At 45.5% G+C, this 19,885-nt stretch overlaps 1 protein-coding gene across 4 annotated transcripts in view; it reads right to left on the bottom strand.

The window, feature by feature from the left end:
* Nucleotides 1-350: 350 nt before the first annotated feature.
* Nucleotides 351-19,885, bottom strand: part of TLE1 (TLE family member 1, transcriptional corepressor) — an 83,987-nt gene continuing 64,452 nt past the window's right edge. For all 4 annotated transcript variants that reach the window (XM_046664203.1, XM_046664204.1, XM_046664205.1 and 1 more), the window contains 6 exons: nucleotides 8,709-8,958; nucleotides 6,766-7,013; nucleotides 3,556-3,703; nucleotides 2,055-2,205; nucleotides 1,100-1,176; nucleotides 351-958 (listed from right to left, as the gene is read on the bottom strand). In XM_046664203.1, coding sequence (XP_046520159.1) covers nucleotides 851-958; nucleotides 1,100-1,176; nucleotides 2,055-2,205; nucleotides 3,556-3,703; nucleotides 6,766-7,013; nucleotides 8,709-8,958 — 982 coding nt within the window. In that variant the 3' untranslated portion in view covers nucleotides 351-850. The remainder of the gene's footprint in view (nucleotides 959-1,099; nucleotides 1,177-2,054; nucleotides 2,206-3,555; nucleotides 3,704-6,765; nucleotides 7,014-8,708; nucleotides 8,959-19,885) is intronic.

Here is a 19,885-nt window from a genome sequence, read left to right as displayed (position 1 = left end):
GAATATTCTATCTCCCAATGACTCCCCGAGAAAAAGCAGAGCTTTAATTTGTAACCTCCAATCACAAGAGTATTCTAACAGAAGAATGAATCTGGAAATTATTTTAGCTTCTCAAATAAAACCGTCATTAATAAACCTTCAATTACTCACTCCTCCTAGTCTTGACTTCCTGGTAACTCAGAAGTGTTGATCACGTTCTGGTGCAGCGGGAGGCCATGACCAAATATATTTATAAAATAAGAAGTGCATTTTGAAACTTCCTCTACAAATGTTTGGAGTTTGCTTATAAAGCCCACATCAATGATCCCAAAGTGTTGACAAAAACAATAAAGAAGGAAAAGGAAAACCACTTATTGGTACTAAAGCCTTTACTGTAATAAACCAAATATATTTACAATTTATACAAATGTTTAACCTTCAACAAAAATACAAAAAAACATTTCACAAGATGCAAAACCAGGAAACAAGTTCATTGGAGACACCATTGCTCTACCAAAGACGGGCGTGAGGGGAACCTCGAGGAACAGAAAGGAATCTCAGCGGATCAGACAGAAAGAAAAGCGCGGGCTCTGCCGGGGCAGCGGGCTCCCTCGGTTGCTCAGGCCTACCGCCCCCCGCCCCTCGGTCCACCTCGCCTCGGTGCTCCGTTTGGTCTAGGTAGATAGGTGACCACCTGTTGATGGACTCGTCGCCTTCTCTTTATAGACTGAAAGTAGTTTTGTGTCAAGGTTTGGAAACAGGTTTTCATGTTTGGTTTTTTTTTTTCTTTTAAAGTTATAACTTTTCTATTTCTACAAATTCAAAACGTTTTGGCCCAATTCAACTATAAACGTTAAACCACATAATGTTTTCAGTAGATGACTTCGTAGACTGTAGCCTTCTTGTCCCCTGAGCCAGTGACTATATACTTATCATCCACAGAGATGTCACAGCTGAGCACGGACGAGGACTCTTTGGACTGGAAGAGAAAACAATGGGCATGTGTTTAATGTGAAACAGATCTTCAGGGGCCCTTCTCCCTCCCAGGCACCCTCACTTCTGGTGTCCCCAGGGACGCCGTGGACACAATGTCATTCTAGGTTAAGAAGCACGGACCTACCTGGAATATACTAGCTCCGTAGGGGGTCCGCCAAGCATTGAGGAGGTTATCCTTTCCAGTACTGACAAACCACTTGCCTAGAATTAGCAAAGGAACATGTAGTTTAACAAGATTTGAATTCCTACTATACTATTAGCCACTTGGAACTAATCAAACTTAGGGCATTTTAAATCACAAGCTATCATTCCCAAGGGGTTGTTCTATGACATGAGTGGAAAGAGCAGGTTTTAAATCTGGGTTCCACTGTGAACCATCTGTGATCTGGTAATCAAAGCGGTGGCAGGGGCCGTGTCAGCCCCATTAGCCACCAGTTACACTACAGACAGCGTCACAGCCAGCACACACTGGGTCCTCCAACAGTGAATCAATGAAGTTGTTGAATGGGACTAGGCAGGATTCAACGACAAACCTAAATAAACGCCAGACACGATAGATAGCGCAGAGAACGTGCTCAGTGACTGACGGCTCCTCACCCATCCATCAGTCTCGTGCACAAATATCCGACTCCACAAGAACTTCTTCCCTCTTATCTTCCCTGCAGAGTGTGTCAGTCTGGGCACAGCCAAAGAGCCCCTTCTGTGACTGTGGGCTCCTCATCCTGGTCAGTCCAGACCGACTTCCTCTGCTCCTGCCCCATTCTTCTATAAATTCCCCTCCACCTCTCTTCAGAGTGGTAACTAACTGTCCTCCAGCCCAGAGATTCTCCACTAAAAAGAAATAGGTGTCAAAATCTTGTATTAGGTAATTCACTGCCTGCTGACTTTTCTCAAATTAGGGAAACAGACTGAAACAGACATCACTATGCTCTATTGGACATATTAAGACAATAGAATTATTGCATCCAGCTGCTCAGAGAACAACATTTTTTCCAGATATGATCTCTACTCTATTTTTTTTAGAAGTATTTTCCATTTAAACCATTAATGTCCTCTGGTTTCCGTTTAGTTGAACTCACCACAATAAGCAAATTTCAGGGACAGCACACAGCTCTCGTGGAGATGCAGCTGGTACTTGTCGGGCTTGTTCACGTGGAGAACTTCCACGTTGCTGCTCTCCATGCCCACGGCCAGCCACTCCCCAGTGGGGCAGTACCCCAGGGAGAAGATCTACAAGAGGCAGGACAGGCTCACTGGTTATTCTGCCCAATGAACTTAGGAAGTGACGGGACGACAAGGAAGAGGGGAAAATAGCAAGAAAATGGAGATGTAATTAGCAAACTCCAGACTGTGGTCAAGTCTACAGGATAGGCGACACCAGCCAGATGAACCAAGTGCCAAAAACTTTTATGAAACAATTGGAAAAACTGAAACACCTACGTCCCATGTGATGAAATTAAGAAGTTATTCTTATTAATATTGGTATTTTTGTATGTGTGTGTTCTAAATGGGTCCTTGTTTTTTACAGATACTAATTGAAATAGTTATGTATGATGTCCGGGATTTACTTTAAAATAATCCAGTGTTTGGGGTCAAGGATGACAGATGAGACAAGACTGGTCATGTGTTAAGAACTGTTAAAACCGGCTGATGGGCATATGCGGTTTATTGTACAATTCTCTGTACTTTCATATATGCTGGAACATTCTCTGTACTATGAGACGTACTTGAAAATTTCCATAAGAAGTTTAAAAAAAAGGCAGACCAAAAATAGTAGCCTACTCATACTGGGAAAAGGGCTGGAACAGGGAAGACTATAAGAAACTCAACAAAATTTTAACAGGGACATGAAATTGAGTAGGATGTATAGTTTTCCATTTTCATCCTATTTTTCTGAGGGGAATTATTTCCGTCATTAAGAAAAAAGAAAGGAAACAAGTAATGATGAAAAGAACAATTCTACCACCAGAAAGCACTTAAAATGGCAGGCATAGTTTTCCCCACAACAGATCTAGATTCAGACAGTCAAGAGCTAAATAATCTTCGAAATCCACAAAATCGCCATCTTTGTATCATTTCAAAACTCTGTAAATCTAGTCAGCGATGAGTCTATTTCCTAAGGGATGAGTAATAAAGTGGGTATCCACTGAGATGCCACTCCATCTTTTTAAGCTCCCTGATAGAAGGGAAATGAATGAATTTTCAGAGTTATTGTGACTTTACTCCTTGTGATATCCTGGCATATTTTTCAAGCTCTATTTATTTGTGAATCATATAATCGTCTCTCACCCCTGCCTTGGACGGTGAGAACACGTACAGCAGATCACACACTGCATATTCTTCACAGCACGAATCCCTTAAACGAGCTCATACATACATAAAACAACGTGTCTGAACCTACACCCTTACAGCAACCACTCTACGCGTTTCACAGTGGTTTTGTTGCTTGTCTGTATTTTCTTTTTTAAATCAGTGTCTCAAATTTAAGCCTGGTCTGTCTGTCTCCTGGAGGTAGGAGGGTAGAGGGAGGACACCACACAGACACCACCTCACAGAAGCCACCTCGGGAGAGCCTGTCACCTGGGAGGTGAAATCATGCTGCTGCAGCTGCCGCCCCTCGCGCAGGTCCCAGGATCTGACCGTGTTGTCCAGGCCGCCCGTCCAGAGCTTGGTGCCATCATTAGAAATGTCAATACAGCTGGCCCCGTCTGTGTGGCCCTGGAATTGCCTGATAAAACAAACCAGATTGAATAATGATTTCCTGCCAGAGCTCAAGGTAAACACTGTTGTGTTGTTAGTTTTGGACTCGGGGTGTGTGTGTCATCTCTTCAGTGTCTGCTGATGTGCAAGATCAAACTAACCTTCCCCCGAGGAGGGGAGGAAACAGCACCTGCAGATTTTCTTTCTTCACGATCCAAGCGTTAAAGAAATGCAATGCCATTTTAGGTCACTACACAGGAGAAGTCAAATACGCTGCTATAGCTGTTCTTACAAATCCGTCTGGAAGGTAAAATTCCTCCCAGGTCTGGAAAAGTGTTTAAGCATTAAAAGAAAATAAAAAAAGGACAAACATACAGAATCCCCAGTGTATTCCTTAATGAAAGATGAAGGCCTGCCCTTTCCTCCTGGGGTCCGCATCACTACATGACCAGCTGGGGGGCCAGAAGCACTCCCGTCTCCATGAGTGAATCCACGCAGCGATGCCCTTCGTGCCAAGCGCGCATGAGCTCGTGTATTTACTCAACCTTGCTTTCTGTATTAGAAAGAGCCCTGTGTTAGGAAATCTGGACTCCCAGAGACAAAGGGTCATGCCAGCCTCCTGACGCAGAGGCGCAGAGCAGAGACAAAGAGAATTGCCGAAGCCGAACCCCGGGGACCTCAGCAAAACCCGACCTTGAAGCTGAGCACAAGGCTGTTTTCTTAAAGGGGAACCTCGTGCTTGAGTCACAAACTACCATCAGGAACAATCGATCAACAGCAATTTGCCGAGCACAGACGCTCTGCCAGGCACCAGGTGGGGCTCGCTGGGTAGGAGGTCAGTGTAAGCCGTGACAGTGCTGGTGGGTTGTGGGTCCCGGACTTGGTTCTGCAGGCCAAGAGGGAGCTGGCAGGGGAGTGACCAGAAGAGGTGAGAGCCGTTCAGAGGCTCAGCCACTATGGTGAACCGGGCAGGATCTATCAGAGAACCGCTTGGGAATTTCGATACCAAGAGGGAAAGCTTCCACGCCTGTTCTTCTCTAGGGCCCCTCACCTTATCATTCCCAAGAACACCAAACCTTTATCTAAAGAGCATGGAAGAGGGGGAGAAAGCACCACTGTTGCCCTGAATTCTGAGATAAGACAGGAACCATCACATCAAAAATCTTTCTGCACAAGCTGTTCTGAACTTCTGTCTTCGTCTTCTCCCCACAAGCACCCCAACGCTCACACCGACTGTCGCCATGCATGTGCCTCAGTCATCGCAGCCTGCCTCCAAGACATCCCCATGCGTCACCCAGAGCTGTCCCTGCGCCAGCTTTTCAAAGTGCTGCTTTGCTCTCCTTCAAACAGCTTCTGGAATCCAGTGGCCTCCCTTCACTCCATCCTCGACTTCTTCCCTCTAGAACTCAGGGAACACTCGTGCTCCTTGACCACAAATGTCTCTCTCTGCTGGCTCACAGTGCTCGGTGGGTGTTCCTCCTCCCTCATCCACATGCCTCAGCCTTCGGAAGCTCTCAGGCTTCCAGAACGCACAGCCCGGGACTGCTCAGGACGTGCTGGGTCACAGTAGATACAAGATTCAGTAGGCTCCATACTGCCCTGTCTCATGTGGCCAGTCCACAGAGAGAGAGATGTATAAAGCACTACCCATTATATAGATATATATCCAACAGGTACCGACTCCCCGGGGGCCGGCACAGAGCAGGGATGGAGAGCAGACGAGAGCAGAATGCCTGGGCCCCATCACAGCTTCCTCGCACCCGACTGTGTGACCCAAGGCAAGTGAACTTAACCTCTCTGTGCCTCAGGCTCCTCATCTATAAAATCAGGGTAACAGCAGTCCACACATTATGACAATTAAATGGATTAATATTTGAAAAGCGCTTAGAAGTATTTTGAAAGTGCCATTTATTAAATTTAAAAAAGAAAAAGAGGAAAAACAATGAACCCTTGCTAGGCTAAAAGTCTGAAGGAAGGGACTGATGACTCTGGGTCCATTTGTCCATTTTGCTCGTTCTGAGCTGCCCAGTGAGTGACAAGAGAAAAATAACTGCCGCACCGTCACCCTAAAGAGCATGGAAGGTGGGGGGAAGCACCACTGTTGCCCTGAATTCTGAGACAAGACGGGAACCATCACATCAAAAATCTTTTGATCAAAAATCAAAAAGCAGGGACAGAGCCTGGCTCCGTGACACTGACTGGATTCCTAGCAGGGAGGTTTGAAGGGAGAGCGAGCTGCAGTAAGGACTTCATCCCTTCTGACACACGGGCCCAAAAAGCATCAGACGAGCCTGCTAAATAATCCTCAGCCTAAATCGCCCCATAAACAGTGTTTCTGAGCAAAGATGAACTGTGAAATGAAAGGGCAAGTTGCATGCCAGTTTTACCCTGGATGTTTAATTAGTGCTTCCTTTTTTTAAAAGACTTTTCTGTAGCATCTCTGGTGTGAGCACTGACTTCAGCAAGGGAACGAGCTGGCTGGAGCCGAAGAGAGACACAAAGAGGGCAGAACGACAGCCGTCGCTACGGTTCGGAGGGCAGATTCCAGGAAGCTGGGTTTGTCCTGGATGGAACGTCCCGTCAACAGGACTTATTTAGTTATTGGGAAACACAGATACTTCAAAACCATTCTGTGTGTGAGATTCGTGGAATCCCCTCTTCAAATGTCCTTTTGTTGATTTTCTGTTACCCTTTATCAGTTGGCTCCTGTTTGCACAAACAAGGGTCTAGCCAAAGCCAGAACCATGTAGTATTGAGGACCCTTCATACCGTCACGTAGTCCATCGTACACCACCCCAGGAATATTTTTTAAGTAAGTGTGGTTTCTCTAGGTGGTGATAGGAACAGTAGGGAGGTAAATATAAAGCCTGGTGACATCAAAGCACAGCAGCATGACTACAAGACCCCCAAGGGCAGCGACCCCGTTTTGTCTTTGCACTCCCAACACCAAGCTCCATGCCTGGCATACAACAGGCTCTTAATGGGTGCACTGAGGGACTGGGGGCAGCCAGAAAAGCAGGGGTGAGATGAGGCCTTCTGGCACAGGTAATCAAGGAGGGAACCCCCCCTAAGGAAACCATCTGTGCTCACCTCACCAGCGTCTGGTTGTGCAGGTCCCACACAGCGATGTTGCCGTCGCTGCAGCATGAGAAGCAGACCTTGGAGTCGGGGCTGATGGCCAGGGCATAGCAGGCGGGGGCCGAGGATGTCAGCTCTGCCTTGATGCGCGGGGTCGGAGCCGCCAGGTCCCAAATGGACAGGGTACTGGCTTCGCCTCCCACTATGAGAGTGCAGCCATCAGGGAGCAATTTGCAGGAACGGATGTAGTTATCTCTATTCTGTGAAATAAACATAATTCAATTGCTATAATGTATTACTGAGCAGTAACGATGCCATGTTCTCTAACTGCTATCTTGTTTTTTGACTTGAAAAGTGGCATTTCACAGACACTAGCAAAGCAAGAGTTCAGTAGTGAAGATTGGGATCTGATTGTTTTGTAAACAAAACAAACTCATAGGGTTGCTCAGGCACGCACTAACGCTTTGATAGAACTGTTCCTGACGTCCAATCTCTTGCTGAGTAGACAAGTGAAACAATCAGGAGATGTGAGGTAGAGGCACACGTACTTCTCTATGAAGAAACCACTTTGCAAAGCTACTTTATGAATCTTTGACCTCATCACCCTCCATTATTTACGATTTGGAAACTGCAGACCTGCTGCCTAAGTTTTCGTTACTCTTAACTCTCTATGTAAAGCTTGTTTTCATTCGCCAGATGGATCCTTGTCCAAAAACTTAACAGAGCTGCTTTCTCAAGTTATAACAACACGGCTGTCATACTCAAGCCTCTCAATCCAAAGGGCAAAGAAACTGATAACAGAAGGCATCTCTCCATCAATCAACATGTATTAAAAAGGGAGGTGGGATCTGAAATGGGAGGACCTAAAATGACTCTCCTCTTCGAAAGAAAGAACTGCTATCCTTCAACCCAAACAGATACAGCCGAAGCTTTACGATGCTTTAACCACAGCCTATTTTTCAAACAATAGAGAAACTTTAAGCCTGTAATGAGTGTGACAAAATACTCCTATTACTACAGAACGCTGACCTGTTTAAGTATGTTTAACTATGTTTAAGTTTTCATTCATGGAGATATTTTAAAATTATGTGAGTAAAGAAATAAACCAATAACTACCCTGCAAGAAAGCCTCTGTGCCTCAAAAATACTGCCACCCTTCTTTTTGGAAACACTCCCTCCGGAACCCTTACCATGTGCCAGGCATGTGAACTGCACCACCTGTGACAGGAGAGTGCAGGCGGACACCATACTGGGGGCCGAGGTGCCCTGAGTCTGCTTAAACCACCGGCATGTGGTCTGTAAGTCCTGGGGTGACAGCTCAGAGGTCGGAACATGTCTCGACGTGTTCCACGGTCCCGAGACATGCGCAATGGCATTCTCAGCCCACAGGTGAGGGCAGATGCGGTGCCTCTCAGGGCTCCTGCGTGGCTACGGCTGCCCTGGGCCCCTGCCCTGTGATCTAGTAACCCTTTCGTGACGTCAAGGTAATAAAGCCCAGCCAGCCCTCCCAGGTCTCCCTGAAAACACAGACCCTGTTCAGAAGGGTTTTAATGCCACCTTATCAAATGTTTACTCTTCAATATTTATCCAAAGGCTGTAGGGAAATTAAAAGTTGAGTGGGTGCCAGGGCTCAGAGTCCACGGCTGGTTGCGCTTCCATCCATTAAATGGGAACCCCCTGTTGAATACACATTCAAACAAGGACAGCTTCTGTAAACTACTGTAAAACAGTTTTTAAAAGAACTCCATCAACTCTGGGATTTAACCACTGAAACAGCAATAAACGCAACCTTCACATTGAAGGGAGAGGGGTCGGGAGAGCTGAATAGCTAACACAGGAAACAGAATGGGCTTCCATTTCCTCCTAATGCGAATAAAACCCAGGCCTGGACAGCTATTTCCTTATTGAGTCTCCAGGGAGAAATTACCCTTGTGCTCTGGTTCCTGTTCACTCACCAGACAGTCGAGCTGAGAGACGGGGCTCTTGTTGCCGGGGTGGCTGATGTCCCAGACCTTGACGCAGCCCTTCCCACCCGTGTACACATGTCTCGTGGGGTTGCTGATGGTCACTGCACACACCACCTCCCCATGGTTCAGGGTGTTGATTTGGCGAGCGTGTCGGGGGATTCCAGGTCCAATGAGGGCGTCGGGGGGGAAAGGGACGGGCTGCATCTGACCGTCTGCAGTCACGTGGAAGGAGTATGCACTTTTGGAGAGGGGAGGATTAGAGAGAACAGAGAGGGACAGGAGAGAAGACAGAAAAACATTTATCATAAAGCAATTAGTCCTTACTTCAGCACTCTGCTATGAGAAAGACAAAGAAAAGGGAAACCTCTTGTTAGAATTTCCTTTTGAAATCAATATAATATCAAGTACTTACTGATGGAACAAATTTAAAGTAAATAATAGCAGAAGTCTAGGGTATACCAAAAGATACTATATTGAACTGTATTCTCTAAGTTTTTAAGGATTTTTAAATTGTGCTTATCCATTTCATACAGCATTCTTTCAAATCCCATTATGAAACACTAAATGAACATAAAATACCTCCTTCCATGTACCTTATATAATTGTATGACTTCTTAGTATAATTTAAAATGATTATTTTCCATGCTTTAAGATGAAGCCCTTAAGAACTCGTAATAATTACATACAGTAAAGAGTATATTTCAACACTAACAAACAAATCAGATTTCTAAATGTACCAACTAAGGCTTGGACTTCAACTCTGTTTTGCATAACCAAGAGAAAAATAATAGAAGTGATTCTCTTACGTCAAACAGCTTTATAAAGGAGATTTCAAGTTCCTCCTCAACAACCTCCCATCTACCTTGGCCATGAACCCGAGTTCAATCTAAGGTGGCAAAGCTCCAGCTAAAAGACGCTCTGCAGCCCCCGTTAGCCAGGTGTGCCCACATTCTGACTAGTGAGATGTAAGCAGAAGCCGCTGGGCGGCACTTAGAGGAAGTTCTTAACTTAAAAGAAAGGGGACCCTAGGAGATACAGAAATTCCCTGTACTTTCTACTCAATTTTGCTGTGAACCTAAAACTGCCCTAAAAAATAAGTTTATCAATTAAAAAAAAAAAAGAATTAAAAAGGGGGAGGGAGGACATGTCTGCCCTCTTCTCTTGCTCTTTCCTGAACTATGAGCAAGATGACTGGAGCTCCAGCAGCACTTCTGGGCCACGAGGTGACTTTAAAGATGGAAATCAATTGCTGAGGGAAGTAGAAGAGAAAGACAGGATGCAGAGGCCCCGGCAACGCGATGGGCAAGAGAAATAAACTTCTATGTTACTTAAGCTATTGTTTTCCTCCCCCGTTGAATACAAACAAACCTAATCCTCATGTATACCTCTCTCTCTACACCAAAATCATAAAGCATGGTTTTTCTCTAATGATTAATTAGTCCCTTTACAGATCTAAAAACCATGGGTATTAATACAGAACTTACATTTTCATTTTAATCCTAACTAAAATTTTACAAAACAACAGCAAGCACAAAATTGAAAACTGATACAAGATATCAGGTTTTTACTAGCCTGCATATAAAACCCACTTACTTCCTTAAACTTCAAAACAAAATATATGCTACAATCTTCCCTCTATAAAAGCAAAATATCAAATACATGAAGACTTTTAACAGAACTTCCCCTTTCCCTACCAAAGGACACAATCTTAGATATCTGTTATCTCCTGGCAAATTGGTTCCAATAACTAATATTAAATGGCTATTTGGCCCAAATCCTTAATGTTACTCTTAATTTGAATAATTGAGCACACATAATGGGAGCCACACAGAATGTCCTGGGAAATTAATATGCATATAAAACAACTACAGCTCAAAGCCCTTCAGTCACTAAACCACTAAACCTCCTATTTTTTTATCCAACAGTAGTAATGCATCAGCCTACATGATACTTCAGTATACGCACATGACAGTTAACTGAACCTATGCCGTCGATTATAGGAAATCTGGAGTTGGAATCAAATAGCCCTTTTATTGCCCTTGAAGATTAAGACCACAAGAACTCGTCTATTCACATTCTGGGAGAATTCTTCAAGGTCCAGTAGCAAGTTATGTGACCCACGTATCGGGCACTATGACCTGGGTCTGACAATAACAAACGAACAGCCAGGTGAAGCTGGAGAAATGACCAGTGAGCTTTTATAAAATAAAACAATCGAATTGACTATATTTTGTAAGAACGGTGGCTGACGCGGGGAAAGAACCTGCCTCTCAAAGCCTTCTGTGCCGTGAGAATAACGGCACATGGGAACATTGGTTTCTCTCAGGCTGCCATAAATCGAGGTGGGCAAAGTTTCCATCAGGCACCCTCTTAGCAGTTCTGGATTTTTAGGGGAAGAAAATTTCATCTTGCTTCAGTTGGAACCCAGCTTATTCTAGAGTTAAATGTTCCAGATTAAAATAGATGCACAAAGTACAGACAGAGAGCTGTATGCACGTCTCTGGAAGACACCCACCTCTCTCCCAGGTGTCCTCTTCTTTAAACCACACAGGAGGTCTGTGATCATCATACTGAGGCAATTTAAAATTGATTCACTGTGCAGCAAACTGCTGCCAGAAGCTGTGAACATTCGTCTGTCCCGGGGGAAACCCATATGGATGTTAATACATCAGTCACAGGGGGCCTGAAGGAGGCCGGGGCTGCCCGCTGTGCTGGAGAGCCTGATGAAACGAACAAACCAGGGTGGCACAAAGGGCCGACGGGTCTCAAAGAGGCATCAACCGGAGGGAAAACCCGGGGAACGAACGAGAGTCTGGAAGCAGTCATTCACCTACAGGAAGAGCAGGAAATGTCTCTGAGAAGAGGCCACAGAGATGGCGCATCGGACGGACGTTACAGAGATCTCAGAAGGAAACGTGCCTTCTCTAGTGATTGAGGAACCTGGACAGGTGAGTTTATCTCAACCAGGAAGGTGAGTTCATAAACAGACAGTTGAGCACTAACAAATCTCTCTCAAGTCTGTATTCAGAGAGAGGCCAGCCACAAAAGAATGCAAACGGAAGGAATGGATTTAGAGAAGTTCAAGCATATTGCAGAATTCATCTACAGCATCAGAAGTGGGAGTGGGGGGACCCTCAACAACTAGAAGGGACACAAGTGGGCTTCGTGGGTGCTCTTGGTGAAAGTCACTGAGCTATACACACAATTCGTGTACTTTTCCATATGTGCATATCAATTTTAAAAGCTTAAATTTATTTATTCAAGAAAAAATGGAGAGGAGAGCTCCTGACCAAAGAACACAGCAGACTAGGGCCACAGCCAGGCTGAGAGCGCAGACTCTGGTGTTAATGGACCTGAGATGCAGAGGTCCCCCTGGCCAGGCTCACTAACTGGTCTTCCTCACTGGCCTAACTACCTGCAGCCTATGGTGTGTCCGTTTTCTGAGCCACAGGATAGAAATAATAATAAAATATTAGCATCATAGGGGGTGTTGTAAGAATTAGAAGAGATACCATGCTCGACACCTGCAGGGGCCTTCAGGAAATGACAGCATCAACATTAAACACCCTGACTTCAAAAGAGGAAAGTGAGGATCAGTTGAATCAAGGGCACTTATCTCAACCAGGGGACAAGGATGAGGGCTAGGAATGTGGAAAGAGACAAAGGTGTGGGGTGGAAGTCAGGAAACCCCAGGGCAAGGAGCAGGCAAGGAAAATTTGCAAATCCTAACAGGTGATGGGGAAGACCACACTCAGCAAAGAGCAGAAGAGGATGTCTGGATAGGACCATGGCACCCATGGGGCAGAAAGTAGCAGTGCCTGGGGCCACACTGCTGGGGCCCCCCACCCACATCCAAGGATGCCTCAGAGAACTGAGCCCTGCCGCAGCCAGCTTTCTGCATCAGGCAGCTGCAGAGCAGGGTCTAATTCTGAAATCTTGTTGTAGAACTGAAAAGAATCAAGTCCACTAGACATCACAGATGTAACAACTGAAGGGAATCAAACATCTGTGCAGGGGACTCTTCATGTATTGGGCACACAGCAGAGGCAAAGGAACTCGAAGGAGAGTCCCCATTGGGACCACGAGCTGGAAAACAAGACTGCGTTCCGGGGAAGCAGGTCTTCTTCCCTAGCAGACTGGCTCCTGTTAATAAAACTATGCTGTGTTCTGTGGCCGAAGGAAAACAGGCACTTACACAGTTGTTGATTTGCTGGAAATAGACCAGAACGGCCATGGCAGGATCCAGTAAACAGTAATGAACCACGGACCCTGAAGACAAGGGCTGTGGTCAAGACCCGGCTACGGGAGGGCCTGGCACTCTCGATATGGAATTTCTTGCTGTATTAACAGGTATCAAAAAAAATCCGATCTTGTCAAAACCTTCATTTGCTCTTCAAGCTCTTTGGGGCTCCCAAAGGCTTCACAATTTAGTGTGGATGAACCCTGGTTCACGAGACCTTCCTGTTTCTTAAACTCCCAGCCACGGGGAACAACGGGCCAGTCCCCTAAAATATCTCAGGCTGCCACATCTCCAAGCTGCACACAAACTACTTCCTCCCACCTAGCATAGCACCGTCTCCCTCCCTGGGCCTGCCACAACCTCCCCAGGCGGGATGACTCCTCCCTGGGGTCCTGGTTCATCCTATGCATCTCCACCATGGCACACATCACACCGTGACTACTGCTTGCTTGCATGTTTCTGTTTTTCTCACTCCAGAGTTCTTCAGGGCCGGGGGGATGACTTCTCCAGCTAGCACACAGCTGGCACTCAGGAAATGATTCTGAACACAACCCAAGTCGTTTATTGCTACTTAATCACATATAAATTGAGGCATGAAAGGCTGCCCTGGCGAGGAAAGTCAGCTACAAGAAGGTGGACAGTCCTCTGACTCCACGGTTAGGCCAGCCGACATTTTCCAAGGAACTCCCAGTAGTACCGAATGTCCCTAAAAGATGGAAGCAACTTTCCCAAAGGGGAGCAGCAGGAGCTACAGAGCTGATGTGCACCAAAACAGAAGGCAAGGAAAGCAACTACAGTAAAGGAGTGAAACCCACGGCCCTTCCCCAAGGCTGCAGGGCCCAGGGGACACGGGAACCTTCCAGAGCAAGCTGCGGCAGAAGTGGCCGCAGGTCAAAGGCAACAAGCCCGACCCTGCATGTGGCCACCGAAAAGCACACAATAAAGTAAAAGACAAGGAGACACAGGTTAGAGTTTCATTGGTCACTAGTAAGATGTGGGGACCATTTCTAACTTATTTGTTCTCATTTCCCTACTTTTACAAGATGCCCTATAGACGTGACTATTGAAGTAAATGAAGAGACGTGGGAAAATACTTCCAGAAAAGTTGGAAGCACAGTATAGATTCAACCTTTGGTTCCCAGGTCACAGGGGAAGCTCACATGCCCTGACTTTGCAGTTAGGGAGAGGGGAGCCATACAGGAGAGGGAACTGGCCCCTTCAGGATTCAAGTCCAGGTCAGGCCAACTACCAGAGTGGGGCTCTAACCTTTACCTTAGCTTCCTCATCGGCACTGCCTTTGACATTCTCACCCCAAGAGGGATGACGGGCCCATCAGGATGGAGAAAGCTGCCCTACACAAAAGAGAACACTGGACATGTCCATATCCTCTGTGTGCATCATTATGGAGCCCTGGACACCGGAGGCTTTGAGGGCTGGGGCATGTGGCTCATTCTAAGATAGAGGAGAAGAATATACACTGTCATTCTGGAGGATACTCTGAGCCTCAGGAACTAGTATAGTGAAGGTGGTGGCTGGAGGGGCGGGGCAGTATGTGATGTGGGGTCATCAGAAAATCAGAGCCATATCATTCTAAGATTTCAAGGAAAAAATAGGTCCGCAAGTATATAACATCTACTTAGGGTAAATCTCCTTTTTTGCCATATAACAAGCTTTACCTTCACTATTTTTTAGGGTCTGGACATCTAACCCCTGACATCTATAAAATCCTTTACTTCTTTCTCAGGATTTGTACAGTCTGCCCTCTTGGCATCCTCCCAAACAGCAAATAAGCAGATCAAGGTGCAATCCCTACCCTGTTCGAAGACAGCACTTCCACATCAACGGAGGGCTTCAGTAACAAGTAAATTGCACAGCTGCGGACTTCCAAGCATTAAGGTGGGAGATGTGTTTTCTTATTTAGTTGAATACATTACTACCCTTACGTTTTTTAAAAGGCAAACGCAGACTTCTTAAAATCGATATGAAAAAGAAAATGACTAGACAAAGAAAACAAGAAGAGACGGCCTAGTTGACAAACTAGGTGGTCCTCTGGCCAAAGTCAGCATTTATGATTCTGAGTTCTCGACCCTACCCGCTCCATCAATTAAACGTTTCCAAATTTGCAAATGTGCTGGGGCAGCACCAAGGCTCCTATGCAGGACAGATGCAAGAAATATATGAACTGCACTTGGATCTGACACACTCAAAGTCATTTCTGAAGAGGTGACTAGGGAGGGACAACTGTCCAGCAGCTGCATATTAATTCACATCACAAGAAAGGGCCTTGCACCTCAATAGAATCTCAAGAAATCCGCTACAGATCATTAAAGGGTGGAAAAACAGAAGTTAAACTAAAACCCACATGGTGATAATAAGGCACAAAACCGGCATGTTACTTTTAGCATTTAATAGATTAAAAAACACCCAAATGACATAGCAAGTAAAAAGAGCAAGTAAAATTTTCAAAGTTAATTCCACTACGTAAACCAGTCGTGGAATCTAGACATGGTCGGGAGGAATCAGAGGCAAGATCAGCACCGGGGAAAGTGGGCGGGAGCTCTGGCCACTGAAAGGTCTTTTGGCTGGAAGCCGGGATGGCCCCTATTTACTGCTGCAAAATGTGTTTTCCTAAGAGGCAATTTTACCCCAAATGTAGTTAAGACTTTCTTTTCCCTTTAGGCTTCAACTCCTAAAAGGTACTTTAAAGATTTATTTAAACACTAAACAAGTGGGTGGGAGATTTCTCAATTACATGTCTAGCATTAAAACACAGGGTGAAGGCACCTGGAACTAAGCTGGAATCTTATGCCAAACTATTATTAGTCTGAGTTATTACTGACCTCTAGGTGCGACTATAGGAGGCAGGGAGAGCGCAGCCCCCAAGTATTTACGGGGAGAAAAGCGTGCTACAGGGCCAGAAAAACAGCTCGAGGGGAAGAGGGCGTAAAGTACGACAAGGAGATGTCAGCCTGGCTAAACTTTGGCATTTTTTTCACCAGTGATCACCATAAAGCTCAGGGCAGTAAAGTTCCTAAAACTGAAAATGAGTTCAAGTTAAGCTGACAAAACAATACCAATTAAATCTGGCCTCGAGGGTTTGGAAACATGGTCAGGGTTACCGCTTATAAATCAGCACTCCTTAACTCGGAAAGGCAAATCTGACTCTCCTTTGGAAAGGATGAATCACCGGGTCTTACGCAATCCTGGGGTCGCACCCACCCAGTCAACACAGCTAACGTTTGTTTACTGGGTATCTGTGCTCCAGGGGACAAGGGGACTTCAGAAGCTCCAATTCTAGTGGGAAGAAGCAGATAGCAATATGACATGTACACACAATTGTAACTCAAGGCCAAAGTGTGAAAAGTGTCACAAGATGTTACTAGGTGCTACTGGAGAGAGATGACAAATGGGAAGGCACCAGCGAAGGCTTCACGAAGAAGGCAGCTACCGCAGTGGTCTTTGATGGACCAAAAATACTTCCACTGGAAGAGGTGAAGACTGGTGAGAAGGGAAGTTGCTCCAGGTAGGAAGAAGAAGAAAGAGGAAGGAGGAGGGAGGAGGAGGAGGAGGAGGAGGAGGGAGGAGGAGGAGGAGGAGGAGGAATCTTCAGGGAGTGGGGCATTATCCCATTTGGCCAGAGCAAACATGCAAAGAACATAGGACATGAGGCTGGAAAAGCAGGCTGGGGTGATATTCCCAGAGGGGCCCTGAAGGCCACATCAGGAGCTGATAGGTAACTTTTGAAGATCTCTGAGCAAGAAATGGACCAGATCAGAGAAATACTTTAAAAGGGGGAAAACTCATCTAGTATCTTATTGACAAAAGTGGATATAAAATAAGAGAGGATTCTAACAAATAAGAAGACTGGGTAAAAATGGGAGTTAAATGAGGAAGAATCAAAGGCTAAAGTTTGCGTCCAGATGTCAGAGAGAATGGGGATAATGCCCTTAACAAAGATGGAGAAGTTAGGAGAGACTGGTGTGGGAGAGAGGGAAAATGACCAGGCTGGTTGGGAAATCCTATTGGGATCTTAGATCATTTTAACACCAAAAACAAGTAGAGAATAGTGACAATGAGTCATCTTGCTCTAGTCCACTTGGATAAAAACATGTAAGGCCACAGGGCTTTTGCATATGCTGGTTCCCCCACCTAGAGGTTTATGCTCTGCCCCTACAGGGTTAATGCAGCTCAGAAAACACTTCACAGAATCCTTCCTTGACCCTCCGAAATGGGATCAGCCCATCATACGCTTTCACTGAAGTGTTTCTCTCTGCCATAGCTTTTATCTCAGCTATAACTATACATTTATTTTTGTGATTACTTGATTAATGTTGTCTCTCCATCACTAGGCTGTGAGCTCCTAAAAGGTCCCCCTTCTGCCTATGCAGCAGGTCTGGATGAAATCTGTGGAAGAGAGGACAGGAGGGAGGCGACTATCTAGACTGTACTGAGCAGATGGGGGGCTGGGGGGACCTGAAAGCACATCCCACAAGACAGGGCTGAAGCAATGGACCTACGCAGTCAGAAGAGATGCCTCGTGGCGAGATGGTGGTCCCCAGTATCTGCAGAGCTGTCATGAGGATGATGGATTCGCAGCTCCCTGTGTGGTCTCCAGGGGTAGGAAAGAACCAGGATTGATGGGTGAAAGTTCCAGGGAGACAGATCTCTGCTCAAGGGCTGGAAGAGCTTTCACGCAGCCAGGGAAAACAGACTGCTCAGGGAGGCAGCAAGTCCCTGTCACTAAGACAGGATGGGTCAGAGGCAGAGAGCCACGTGGTGAGGCTGTCGTAGGAGACTTGAGCCACAGGTGAGCATTTATATACTAGAGGTGCTTTGAGGTCCCTTGAGCCCCTACTGAACTCTGCTGGCTGTCCCACTCTTAGGAGGCACTCCTCCAGTTTGCATGCGAATCCCTCCAGCTCCCTCTTTGCGCTGGGAGCATGCTGTCCCCCTCATCCCCTCTACCTGCAACAGCCCACTCTCACTGCCCGCTCCACCCTGTGGGCTTATTCCTTCCTGCACATGCTCCAGCTGTCAGTGCATCTGCCTCGCCCAAAGGAAGCCTCTCCTTCCTGATTCTGGTCACTCCACATAGCTGCCTAGGATGCACTGCTCTGCCTTCACAGTACTGAGCACTTAGCACAAACTTAACTCCAGTGTTTACTGTTCCTTTCACATTTCCAACAAAGCAGTAGCCTCCCAAAGCGGGGAAGATGAGCATTCTCATTCCCGGAGCATGCCCAGCATCCAGCACACACACTTCTCGCTCAAAAACAGCCAGGAATAGCCATCCGACCGCCCTACCCAAATATTATTTCGATTGGTATTTCTCAGAGAGTGACACTTGCAAAACCTTTACCACCTTGTCTGCCCTCCCCTGGACATACTGGCTTGTCACCATTTCTTTAAGTGCCTCAGCCTGATGCTGTTCAAGTGTGGTCTGCAGACCCCTGCTGCTGTCCGCGGTGAGAGGAGCTCACTCCTCAAGAGTCAGTGTCAAGAAACTTGACACAGCAATCAACAACTACAGCAAAGGAGCAGGGTATAAAATTAACGTGCATAAATCAGTAGCATTTCTATACACTAACAAACTAACAGAGAAAGAACTCAAGAACTCTATCCCATTCACAATCGCAATGAAAAGAATAAAATACCTTGGGATAAACTTAACCAAGGAAGTGAAGGATCTATACAATGAAAACTACAAGACTTTCTTGAAAGAAATGGGCGATGACATAAAGAGATGGAAAAACATTCCTTGCACATGGATTGGAAGAATAAACATAGTTAAAATGTCCATACTACCTAAAGCAATATACAGATTCAATGCTATCCCAATCAGAATCCCAAGAACATTCTTCACAGAAATTGAACAAACAATCCTAAAATTCATATGGGGGAACAAAAGACCGCGAATTGCTAAAGCAATCCTGAGCAAGAAAAACAAAGCTGGCGGAATCACAATCCCCGATTTCAAAACATACTACAAAGCTACAGTGATCAAAACAGCATGGTACTGGTACAAAAACAGGTCCACAGATCAATGGAACAGAATTGAAAGCCCAGAGATAAAACCACACATCTATGGACAGCTAATCTTCGACAAAGGAGCAGAGGGCCTACAATGGAGAAAAGAAAGTCTCTTCAACAAATGGTGCTGGGAAAACTGGACAGCCACATGCAAAAGATTGAAAATTGACCATTCTTTTTCACCACACACCAAAATAAACTCAAAATGGATCAAAGACCTAAAGATTAGGCCTGAGACAATAAGTCTTTTGGAAGAGAATATAGGCAGTACACTCTTTGACATCAGTTTCAAAAGAATCTTTTCGGACACTGTAACTCCTCAGTTGAGGGAAACAATAGAAAGAATAAACAAATGGGACTTCATCAGACTAAAGAGCTTCTTCAAGGCAAGGGAAAACAGGATTGAAACAAAAAAACAGCTCACTAATTGGGAAAAAATATTTACAAGCCACTTATCCGACAAAGGGTTAATCTCCATAATATACAAAGAACTCACACTGCTTAACAACAAAAAAACAAACAACCCGATCAAAAAATGGGCAGAGGACATGAACAGACATTTCTCAAAAGAAGATATGAATATGGCCAATAGACACATGAAAAGATGTTCATCATCGCTAATCATCAGGGAAATGCAAATCAAAACTACACTAAGATATCACCTTACCCCCGTTAGATTGGCAAAAACATCCAAAACCAAGAACGACAAATGTTGGAGAGGTTGTGGAGAAAGAGGAACCCTCATACACTGTTGGTGGGAATGCAAACTGGTACAGCCACTATGGAAAACAGTATGGAGATTTCTCAAAAAGTTAAAAATAGAAATACCCTATGACCCAGCCATCCCATTACTGGGTATCTATCCTAAGAACCTGATATCAGATATCTCAAGAGT

Source organism: Equus quagga, chromosome 6, assembly GCF_021613505.1.
Source record: "Equus quagga isolate Etosha38 chromosome 6, UCLA_HA_Equagga_1.0, whole genome shotgun sequence".
Taxonomy (NCBI): Eukaryota; Metazoa; Chordata; class Mammalia; order Perissodactyla; family Equidae; genus Equus; species Equus quagga.
The sequence above is the reverse complement of the archived record's forward strand: the minus strand, read 5'-3'. Positions and strand labels throughout refer to the sequence as shown.